The 12,319-nt window shown below is 38.2% G+C and overlaps 1 protein-coding gene across 5 annotated transcripts in view; it reads right to left on the reverse strand.

Moving 5' to 3' along the window:
- The window catches only part of LOC127619065 (phosphatidylinositol-binding clathrin assembly protein-like), a 79,176-nt gene that overhangs the window by 11,201 nt on the left and 55,656 nt on the right, over window positions 1-12,319 (reverse strand). For 2 of the 5 annotated variants that reach the window (XM_052091815.1, XM_052091798.1), the window contains exons 11-17: window positions 10,642-10,775; window positions 6,450-6,547; window positions 4,012-4,122; window positions 2,487-2,618; window positions 2,011-2,041; window positions 1,298-1,448; window positions 304-327 (exon numbers count right to left, since the gene is read on the reverse strand). In XM_052091815.1, coding sequence (XP_051947775.1) covers window positions 304-327; window positions 1,298-1,448; window positions 2,011-2,041; window positions 2,487-2,618; window positions 4,012-4,122; window positions 6,450-6,547; window positions 10,642-10,775 — 681 coding nt within the window. Of the gene's footprint in view, window positions 1-303; window positions 331-1,297; window positions 1,449-2,010; window positions 2,042-2,486; window positions 2,619-4,011; window positions 4,123-6,449; window positions 6,548-10,641; window positions 10,776-12,319 lie in introns of all 5 variants that reach the window. The other 3 variants (XM_052091833.1, XM_052091825.1, XM_052091806.1) reach the window with 2 other exon arrangements.

Raw genomic sequence — 12,319 nt, forward strand, 5'->3', positions numbered from 1 at the left:
TGGTTTTTAGAATGAGCTGATTAAACAGCATTGTAAGTGTACAAACTGCAGACAAAACAGCGAAGCACATAAGCAAAGTACAGTGGACAGCATGTTCAGACTATTTAATGAAATCAGCTCTCGTGGTTTAATAATCACACTGGGTCACATCACGATTTTATTCTGATTAATCATTCAGCCAGAAAATAAGGTGTGGAAGAGAAGTGGTGGTAAAGAGAGAAATGCGAGGGAATAAGAGAGATAGTGTGCAAGAGAGAATCGATCCCTTTAATATAAAAACTGTCAGTTATAGGAGGTACTTACATAACCAGTATAGAACATTCCAGTCTGCTGGGTTAGGCACAGGAAGAGGATTGAGAGAAAGACAGAAAGATAGTGAGGAGACAGATTGAGGAGTGTGAAGCATATGTGAAGACGAAAGACATGAGAAGAAAAGATGAGGACCAAAAGGGGGAGAGAGAGAGAGAGAGAGAGAGAGAGATAGTGAGACATTAAAGGTTAGTAATTCACTTTTTTACAGACATCTGCTCTCTCAGTTCCTGTAGTTCGGAAGTCAATATACTCTGAACCCTCAGAGTGAGAGAGAGGAGAGGCCATAAACACATGTAAACAGTGAAAACTCATCTTCTCCCTGTCTTAAAACATGCCAAAACCCCCACATGTCCAGGCGGATCAATAGCACAGCTCTAGAACAGGAAGTAAACAATCACACTCATTTCCTAAAGCTACACAACATAGCAGCATAGCAGGGAGCTCAGTCACAATTTATTTCTACTCTTACAGAATTGAGATCTATTGAAAACTAGTCTATAAAAATTGGATATTAGGGATGAATGGTGCTTTACAAGAGGTAGAGATGTAGAGAGATACATTCATGTAAGTGTATTTCAATTAATCCTTGGATGTGAATGAGACAATATATATATATGTGTAAGAAGGTAATGGAAAATGTACAGTCAACCAGTCACTTTCACAAAGTAATTCCAGACAAAAGTGGTTTATTTTTCCATTGATGACCAGCTGACTGTACATTATTCTTGCAAATGGAATGGTGTCAAACCAATTAAAAAAATGGATACAAAAGTGATTTTATTTAGGAAATAGGAAATCATTGCCTGGGACAACTGTAAATTATACGGTTTAGTGGAGATTCTACAACAAGATTTTACCGTAGAATTGACCAATCAGAATCAAGTATTCCAGAGAGCCATATTATAAAATGCATTAGTGATTAGATGCATGTATTTTAGTGTTTGAGACATTTTCCATATGTGAGTGCATTTGAATGTGTACTTACCATGTGGGGCACGGGCATGGCGGCAGGTGGCATGGCAGCAGGTGGCAGGGGGTTGGGGTTCCAGGCAGTGGTGCTGCTCATGGTCTTTGACTGCCAGTTGGTGCCACCGGTTAACTTCTTCTCTCCAGGTTGAGTCCAATGCATATCAGACCTTCATGCAAACATAGAAAGACAAAGCAGGAGAGAGTACCAAGAAATTAGACAATTGGTCTCGTATATAAATTTGCATATTTATGTGCACAGAAAAAGTTTCCGCCGGTTTCACAGCAGGTAAGCACATAAATTTGTCTCAGATTTAGCTATAATGCACATAATTTTGTTAAGTAATACTATAATACTCGAAAAGTGTAAATCATGGCTACCTGTCACAAGGGCTGTATTGCCATCTATAGGGGCATATTGCCGGCAAAAGCTCAAGCAGTATTCAATTAACAATATCTTTTTTCCTTTGAAATAATGGTGGAAATTTTCATATGCTTTGGTTTAACCAAGACTTCAAGGTATGTGGCAATACAGAAATTGACTTCACAAAAGAAATTATATCATAAAGTTAGAATAATTAAAATGAGAACTTATTGATGAATCATGATATCGGTTTGAAGCGTTTCACATTGGTTTCATGCACAAAATGTGCGTATACACGGTTAGTGACTGTTTATAAAAGCTTAAGTATACAACCAGACTCTAAAAAGATAATTAATATAAATCCTCACTTTCTGCCCAGTGTTCCCCCAAACTGCAGGTCTGAAAAAGAGAGAGAGAGAGACTGGCTGTTATAATAGCCTCACACCAGCTTAAAACTGAAAGACTTAGTGGGGTAAAGCAGATAACTGTTAATCAGAAGGTCGCTGGTTCACTCCCCACCACCATTGTGTCCTTGAGCAAGGCACATAACTCCAGGTTGCTCCGGGGGATTGTCCCTGTATAAGTACACTGTAAGTCGCTTTTGATGAAAGCGTCTGCCAAATGCATAAAATGTAAATGTCTTCCAGCACTGGAGCCATCGCAGCCCTATTCATCTCCCTTAAGCTGGGTTTAATTCATATGTCCAGCAGTGCATGCGGTCTAGCACCATATGATGCGGACTGTGTTGAGTAGCACAAATGCAATTTGAAGGTCAGGGGCTTATGACCAAGTAAAAAAAGAAAGCCACACAAACAGACCAATAATTTTGTGTTGAGAGACTCACTGCCTACGAGGTTGGCCAAAGAGGAGTCGAGGTCATTAGCCAGCAGTTTACTGCCTGTATGAGGGGGCATTATAGGAGCCTGACTGTGAACTGTCATCGTGGGCTTCAACAAGTCTCCTGCTGCATCATAACCTGAAAGAAAAGGCACAGGGATTAACTTACATGACTATTGATGAATAATAATAGTGACAAATGAGAGACAAATAACAACTTTTTAGCCGCATACTTGGAAAGGGAGCAGAGAAACAGGGGTGAGACGAGAGAGTAGGAAAGATAAAAAGAGCTGGGGTCCTGCTGATGCTGCACGATTCTTCAGTGTACGTAATTTCAAAGAAAAAACTTTCATCAAAAACAAGATTGAGAAACACTCTGGGAATAGCTATTAGGCATAGTTGTAGACTACTGTTTTAAGTATTCAAGCCCTTATAAAATGTCAATGGATAACGCAGTAATTTAATACTGGTTATTGTTAATGTAATATATTTTACAGCAATAATGAGGGTGACTTGACCTTTAGCCTCCACGTCCCGTTCACCATCTTTGTTCCCCCAACAGGTAGAGGCTCAAATAAATAGGATTCCTGCGAAAAAAACCATCCTCCCCACTGCAAACTCCCACTCAGGTCTGGCACGCCCACTTTTTTAGAAGCCAATAAACTTCCAAAAGGACATAATTATATCCAAACCCACATTGTTTCCTCAAAGTAAATATTATTACATCACATTACAGTTGTAAAATTAGTTGCAGAGTGTGCTTCATTTTGTAAAGCTGATTGGTGGAGGTTTTTATTAATTAGAGAGGAAGCAGGATTAGAATCCTAAGGTAAATTGCATAGGACATTTTTCTAATTCTTTTATAAAAAATTATAATAATAATAATAATAATAATAATAATAATAATAAAAAAAAAAAGAGGCCAAGATAAAAAAAAATAAAACATGTACACTCACCACCATCAGATCAGCGATCACAACCCAGGAAAGAGAGCACAAGAGAGGGAAAAGGGGTGGGGACGACACAGGAAAAAACAAGTTAAGAAAATAAAACAAGGCCAAGGGGAAAGGAAGGGGAGGGGGAAGAAAGAGGAATAGTGAGTGCGCGTACGTTTTGTGTTGATATAAGGAGTGTAATTACAGGCGTTTAACAGCTGGAAGAAAAATGCAAGTCAGCATCCAGGCTTCAAGTAACACATTCACACACAACGAATGGATGAAGGGATGATGACAGACTGTCCTCAGTCATGGGTCAGCGGAGTGAGTGAGTGAGTGGGGAAAAAAGCATAAGCGATTCCCCAAAGATAATTTGCTATATCTTCAGAACTGAATCAGTCAGGCAGCTGCTGCAGCTGGCTGCACAGTTTGTCTCAGCGTTCCAGCAGTAAAGCTCCACAAACTCAACACCATCAGAATAGATTTATTTTGAAGTGAAGGTTACTTAGTTTTGCAGATATTAAGCACAGCAGCAGTGAGAAAAACCTTCAGAGGTTAATAAGCACAATTCATATTCACACTTGTGAAATATTTTACCAGCTGAAGGCTTCTCGTCACTATTGGAAGCTTTAGTCCCAAAAACAGCATCAAAATCTACATTCATGGTGGTCATGGAAGCCATGGGGTGAAGAGTGCTGCTCTCTAGACCTGAGAGTAACACACACATATACACACACAAATCATGCAAAGATATGTCATACATCTAAACACACAAAACATTGTGCTTGTTGCTTTGAGCAATATCGATGATCTAGTTATGCAACGAAATGAAAAATGTATGACTAAAATTTGGGTTGTACATACATACTACTTTTCAAAGTTTGTAAAAAAACTTCAGCCTATTTTCTCATTAAAAGTTCAATCCTATCTTCAACTGAAAATTCTATTGTATGGATTTCCATGCAAATATTCTTGGCACGCAAAATTTTGGTGCATCCCTACGCTCCCTAGTGTAAACATAATGCTTAAATCTGTGCCGGTGGTTCTCTCTCTCTCCTCCCCTCATTACTCTGCAATCATATCCTCTCTAATGCCACCATCTGTCTGCATTTGTGTCTCTTTGTGTTGTTAGTAGTATATGTGGGTCCCTGAAGACCTGATTCTCACTTCGCATCTGGCCAGCTGAAGATTGTGCCCTCAGCACACCTGCTCACTAGCTGTGGAGTGCACACTGCGAGTACACACTGTGACCTACAAATGCTTGCATAGTTAAGAGTCTGGCAGTGTGTCTACACTCTCACCTTGTGTCCTCGTTTCACACTAGCCCAGCAGATGTGCTGAACTGCTGAAAATGAACCTTTGATTCTCATCACCCCTCCAAGCAGAGCTTTAATCTAACAGTGGAATTGCACCCAATTCAGTCACACTCCTGTATTTCTAGAAAACACTGTTCTAAACCTACATGACAGGATGGATGGGTACAGAGAACACAAACACAACAACAACAGTACACTGGTTGTGTTTCAAAACCTAGTGAGCTGCCTAGACAGCATTTTTAGGCATCATAGGCATGCAATGGGCATCAATGGACCTAAAATGCCTAAAAATGCTGCCCTGTCCTAAATAGAACAAATTATGCAACCTTGGAGACCAATGGCCTTCAGTTATACAAGTCCATGAGATAGTAAGGTGTCCCATTGGTTATTTTATAATACAGGAGGGCATTTACAATTGCTCTTTGCAGCCATGAAGCACTCTTAATACACACTTTTGTGAAGCCCGCACTGGTACGGGCATCCCATTGAACTACTACTTAATAGTCTATGTTCTTTCCACCATCAGGCCTAATGGTTTTTGTTGCAGAACAGTGCAGATCTGCAATGATCAGGGCTAGTTGGCATGGTTACGGTTTCTTTTACCACTGTGGTGCTGTGAAATCAGGATTAAAATGGATTAGCACATGACCAATCATGAGATGTCACGTCAGTAAAGCCGTTTCACCAGAATGGTTCTCGGTCCTGTGTACAGGAACTTATTTGGTACAGTTAACTAACCGTGCTAAGAATTCCCGGACGGTTTGTAATCGTAACAGTACTGGGATAGTTCACCCAAAAATTTTAATTAGCAAATTTACTCACCCTCATGACATCCCAGATGTGTATGACTTACTTTCTTCTGCTGAACACAAATTAAGATTATAAGAAACATATTTCAGCTCTGTAGGTACATACAATGCAAGTGAATGGGTACCAAACTTTTGAAACTCCAGAAAGTAAATAAAGGCAGTGTAAAAGTAATCCATAAGACTCCAGTGGTTAAACCAATCTCTTCAGAAGTGATATTATAGGTGTGGGTGAGAAAAAGGTCAACATTTAAGTCCTTTTTTACACCTCCCTTCCCAGTACATGGCCATATGAATTAATAATGCAAATCGCCAAACACAAAAGAAGAAAAATGTTAAAGTGGAGCTTTATAGTAAAACGGTATTAAATATTTATCCGTTTCTCACACACACCTATAATATCACTTCTAAAGATATGGATTTAACCACTGTAGTCTTCTGGATTATGCTGCCTTTATGTACTTCTGGAGCTTCAAAGTTCTAGCCACCATTCACTTGCATTGTGAGGACCGGACATATTTAAAAAAAAAAAAAAATCTTCATTTGGGATGGCATGAGAGAATTTAAATTTTTGGGTGAACTATCCCTTTAAGTTGAAATGCTACTTTAACCATTTCTCACCATGCTCAGACCCATTCAGCCTGATAGGGGAAATGTGCTTGAACTCTGAGGCAGCAGGGCGCATTTGGGACAGTGCCTATGTAGGCAGATCACTAGGACTTTTATAGCAAATGCATCCATGTAGGAATGAACCAGCAAATTAATGAATAGATAACCAAATTAACATTTTAAAGATTTGTTCTAAAGATTTGACTGAGATTAAATAAAGTCATTGATTTAATGCGATGGACTGAAGAGGCACTGGTGATCGGGCTGGGACCCGCTGTGGGTGGAGAGTGTGAGTGGACCGCACCTCCCCAGGCACTGCCAGTGGTAGAGATAGGAGTGCTCTGCACAGCAGGGATGAAAGCAGGCTGGAGGTCAAACAGGTCACTGGTAAGGTTTGGCATGCTGAACAAGAGAAACAGAGAGAGTTCAGTATGGTAGTTATATATTTTCTAAAGACATATGGTGTATTGAGAGTATTTTATGCCATATTTATAATTATGGTTTTGATTTATGTTGCGTGATAATGCTAATAAACGAGGATCTCACATGCAGTCTTTCAATTATTATGAAGTCATAAAGGCTGCATGCATAATAATGATCATTAGCAAAATCCTGTTTAAAATTGGTTTAGATGGAGTATAGCGTGACACCACAGGACGTCAACTTCCCAAACATATTTCCATATATTTATAACTACCCACACACAATCATGTTGCTAAAAATATCACATCTGTGGCAGATATGTGTGTGTGAGAGAGAGAGAGAGCGCAGAATAGAAGTCATAGGCATATTAGATGTTTCACAATTAATTTTTTTTACATTTATGATTTCCATATATTCCTTTTGCAAAAATTTAAGAATAAAAGTAGAATAAGGAGCCCTGATCTCAATATCAGATTTGGCAAGTTCTCCAAGATGCTTGAAACATCCTATATGCCAACATTTGTGCACAAGTGTACCTTGCCTTGAGATTTGGTGCCGTTTTAAATGGGGCATAGGGTGGTAACAAAACCTTTCAAGAAATTGGTTAGTAATAATATATTTTAATGACTTATTTTAAAAAGTATTTTAGACAAATTTTTTACAGGTATACATTTTAAAAACACATATGATTCACATTAATTAAAAGTTGGCAAAATCTTCTGCCATTTTTCAGTGGACTTTTTAAAAATAATAGGATCAGGGCAGATTAAATTCATATCAAGTTTTACAGGCAAGTGTACATTTTTAGACACTATACACACAGATGTAAAACAAATTGAATACAATTTAATTTACATAAAAGTTTAAAATCTCAAAATGATTATTTTCGCTGGCCGCTATTTAGTCTCTATCACGTACCTGCTTGGACAATCTCGCGCAGTCTCCCTGTTTACTATGCAAGGGAAAGGCATCAAAAGTAATGAATAAGTGTGCACTGCTGCAAACAATCTGTTTTTTCCTCACATGAGGACGTGGGGTCCCACAAGATATATAAGGAATATAGATTGAATACATTAATTTAGTGTGATTAATTATATGACAAATAATGCTTTCAAAATTAACGCAATTAATCACGCTCCTGACTCGGAAGTAAATTCTGTAATAAGGATTGCAATTCAAACTTGATGTACTACATTGATGTATTCTGCGAATGTTACAGTAAGGGGCCACAAGCACAAATCCAGATGTACAGACAATGTGCCTAGTCAAACCAAGGAGAGCAGGCAGCTCAGCCTTCAAAAGATTACGCATTCTTACGCTCATAAGATGTACTAAGCACAACAGAATGCAAGGCTCTCAAGATGTGTTTTTCTCCTTCAAAGTTTAAAACTACATTTAATTTGACACAGCATCCTTAAAACAAAGATCTCATGACTAGAGAAAAATAGCTGAGATGTCACGCAACGAACATGAGAAGCTCCAAAAGCAACCATCTGACACATTAGTACATGGACCAACAATTAAAAATGGCACAGATGGAAGTAGACCAATAATAGTGTTATCTTCAATGAAATGGCAATAAAACAAACAATATTGACTTTTTAAGCCACCTTTTTGTATTGTCTAAATGCTTCACTTGTCTGCTGCCACAATATATGTATATGATGTAAGGTATTTGAATTTTAATATTTGATATGATTACATTAATAATTATTCTAATTACATGAACTAAATTATCTTTATCTGAGGGCACATTATGTAATTAATTTGACTACATTTTTATCAATTGACAGTAAAATCTATCCTTAAAATCTAAAGATATTTTATAAATTTAGGATTGTATGATTTTAAAAAATATATATATATTCTGAAAAGGAAGGAAAACTTTAAAACCAATAATTTGACTTGGTAGGGGAACAGATTGCCTAGGAAACCAGTAGGCTAACTATTGTATCTGTGCATTTAACTTACTTAATGCCCACTAAACTGAAGTATTCAGCCACACATCAAAGCCTTGACATCAGCAATGTGGTAACATCGCCATCACATTAAGTAAGTTGTTTGGAAATTATTAGGAATATTTATGTTGGTGGCATTTTTATGTGTTCTAAACTACCTTCAAAGTAGGGCTGCAACTAATGATTATTTTGATAATCGATTAATCTAACGTTTGTTAGAATGATTATTTGACTATTCAGCGATTATTGCAACGATTAATCATTAGCTATTAACCCATTATTCAGCTTGTGCCCCGGCTTAAATGGTTGAATTAAACGTGCTTACTAACAGTAAAAGAGGACAAAATCATCTTTTATAAATACCTGTAAATGACATTCACTGAATTAAAGGGAAAATGTATTTAAGTTTAATTCAGTAAAGAAATTAAATGCAAAAAAAACCTATTGTTATCAAGTGTTTTGGTCTTGTTTTCCATTTAAAATGGTCTAAAAATTCATAAAACAAGATAAATTTACTTGAAGCAACATAAGATAGTTAGACTTGCTTTAAGAGAATTTATCTTAAATATAAGTGTATTTTGTATATACGTGTATTATTTTTTACTTGATTATACTTCTGTGATTGCAGTAAAGACAAAATATACTTATATTCAAGATCTATTCTCTAAAAGCAAGTCTAAATATCTTCTATGCTGCTTCTCAGGTGAATGCATCTTTTTTTAAAGGATTTTTAGATATTGTAAAATATTTATATTTTTAATATTATATTCAACATTCTCAGATAACAATTTTTTTTGTATAGTTCCTAAAGTAAATGTACATTGTTTTAAATGAGTTTTAGATATTTGTATTGGAAAACAAGCCAAAACAACTTATTTTGTTGCAGTGTATAACGGGGCAAAGACTTCCTCTCTCACTTTTCTGTCCACTTCAATCAATCTTTAACTCACAAAAACAAACTCTCTCTAAAGCTGCACATTGCCAGTTGTCTTCACAATAAGAAATGCACAGTGACATTTTACGATTCAATAAGTCGTGAGCCATCGTGTTATAATCTAGCTTTAGCGAGTGTGGGCTCGAGGGTTGAGTGTCCATGTGACAGTGTGTGCATCAGCTGGTGCAGTTTCAATCTCTCCCCCTTAGATCGGGACATTCACGCAACTCATAAAAGAGGTGCTGACAACACAGAGAAGTGCCAGTTTCAGAGTTTGTAGTTAATTACATGACCTGCTTCCGTATTATTTGAACTTTAATAAAGCTAGAACACATTAAAACTGCATTTAAGATGTAACACCGCTGTGTTTCCTTTAAAGAGATCCGACTCCACTTAATTTACAACGAGAGTGCTTCTGTATTTACTTATTTGGTATTTTTGTATCATTCCCTTACTTTGTGATGTACAACATCTGAAGCTGTTTGCAAAGTTTAGAGTGCAGCTGTGATCTGTGTAATTCTTTCTCTCCTCAGTCAGTCGTGAACTGCAGTGCTGCTCTCACGTGTCATCAGAGTTTAATGTGATCTCGTGTTACGTTAAATGAGATCAAACAACTATTTGACAATGAAAATGTGTCGATAATGTCGACTAATTGTTTCAGCCCTACTTCAATGTCAATCTTGCACTAGGATTATGCTTGAATGCAGAGGCAGATTCAGGGTAGGTGTGGGTCTTAAGGCCCATCACATAATTTTTTACATCACAAAGTGTGCATTAATAGTAGAGCATGAAACCCCAAAATACCACTGGAAACAAAGCGATGTGTACAGTGGAAGTGAGCAGCATTGTGCCACACCACTCCAGTTTCCAATGCAGACCACAGCTATTGTATTTTTTTTTTCCAGGCAATCGATTTAGAAAATATTGTTTTCTCATGTTTTATAAGGATATGAATTAGTTTTAATGCAGAGCCTAAAAGCATTCTGCTTTTGATAACAAAATGGAATAGAAGGGATTTGGGGGCTACCGATTTATTCGCCGACATCTTGATAGGCATTAAGATTCTTAAGTTTGGGAACCACTGGTGCAGTATACTGTATTGTAGATGTCTATTGTGAATTGTATTATTAGTTGCTATAGTATGTACTTCAGTCATGTAGAGTTTACAGTATATTAATGACCTGTTATTGGAGGGTAAGCTTGTGGTGTTGGTGAATAGGTCCATGCCCAAGGTATGGTTGTTGGCACTGCCCATAGACTGTGTGCTGGGCGAAGCAGAGGGGGTATGTATGCCAATCTCCTTCAGACGCTGGTCCTACACAAACACATAACACAGCAGATTGATTTTCAGAGAAGCACACAAGAATCCATCAGACTCCGCTGTTCTCATTCCACTTTCTATGGTCACTGTAGAGCAAGGCAGCACATAGCACTTCAACTAAGCTCTGTGAAATCAGACAGATTACAGCCATGCAGGCAGCTGAAGTGCCAGTGTGCTACGCCTCAAACCTGCTGCCTTTGTGTGCATGTGTTGTGACTACATAAGTGATCTTCTCCAAAGAGTCTTCCAGGTCACATTTCCCTTTAGAGAAAGAGTATATATATATATATATATATATATATATATATATATATATATATATCATATCAGCTTCACTTTTTCCACATTTTGTTATGTTACAGCCTTATTCCAAAATGAATTAAATTCATTTTCCTAAAAATTCTACAAACAATACCCCATAATGACAATGTGAAATAAGATTGTTTGAAATCTTTGCAAATTTATTAAAAATAAAAAACAAACAAAAAAATCCCATGTACATATGTATTCACAGCCTTTGCCATGACACTCAAAATTGAGCTCCGGTGCATCCTGTTTCCACAGATCATCCTTGAGATGTCTCTACAGATTGGAGTCCACCTGTGGTAAATTCAGTTGATTGTACATGATTTGGAAAGGCGCACTGTCTATATAAGGTCCTGCATGTCAGATCACAATGAAGTCCAAGGAATTGTCTGTAGACCTCCGAGACAGGATTGTATCGAGGCACAGATCTGGGGAAGGGCACAGAAAAATGTCTGCAGCATTGAAGGTCCCAATGAGCACAGTGGCCTCCATCATCTGTAAATGGAAGTTTGGAACCACCAGGACTCTTCCTAGAGCTGGCTGCCAGGCCAAACTGAGCGATTGGGGGAGAAGGGCCTTAGTCAGGGAGGTGACCAAGAACCCGATGGTCACTCTTACAGAACTCCAGCATTTCTCTGTGGAGAGAGGATAATCTTCAAGAACAACATCCATCTCTGCAGCACACCACCAATCAGTCCTGTATGGTAGAGTGGCCAGACGGAAGCGACTCCTCAGTTAAAAGGCACATGACAGCCCACATGGAGTTTGCCAAAAGGCACCTGAAGGACTCTCAGACCATGAGAAACAAAATGATCTGGTCTGATGAAACATAGATTGAACTCTTTGGCCTGAATGGCAAGTGTCATATCTGGAGGAAATAAGGTACCACTCTCATCACCTGGCCAATACCATCCCTACAGTGAAGCATGGTGGTGGCAGCATCATGCTGTGGGAATGTTTTTCAGAGGCAGGAACCGGGAGACTAGTCAGGATCGAGGGAAAGATGAATGCAGCAATGTACAGAGACATCCTTGATGAAAACCTGCTCCAAAGCGCACTGGACCTCAAACAGGGGCAAAGGTTCATCCAACAGGACAACAATCCTAAGCACACAGCCAAGATAACAAAGGAGTGGCTACGGGACAACTCTTGTGAACGTCCTTGAGTGGCCCAGCCAGATCCCAGACTTGAACCGGATTGAACATCTCTGGAGAGATCTGAAAATGGCTGTG

The sequence above is a fragment of the Xyrauchen texanus genome, chromosome 2 (genome assembly GCF_025860055.1).
Source record: "Xyrauchen texanus isolate HMW12.3.18 chromosome 2, RBS_HiC_50CHRs, whole genome shotgun sequence".
Classification (NCBI taxonomy): Eukaryota; Metazoa; Chordata; class Actinopteri; order Cypriniformes; family Catostomidae; genus Xyrauchen; species Xyrauchen texanus.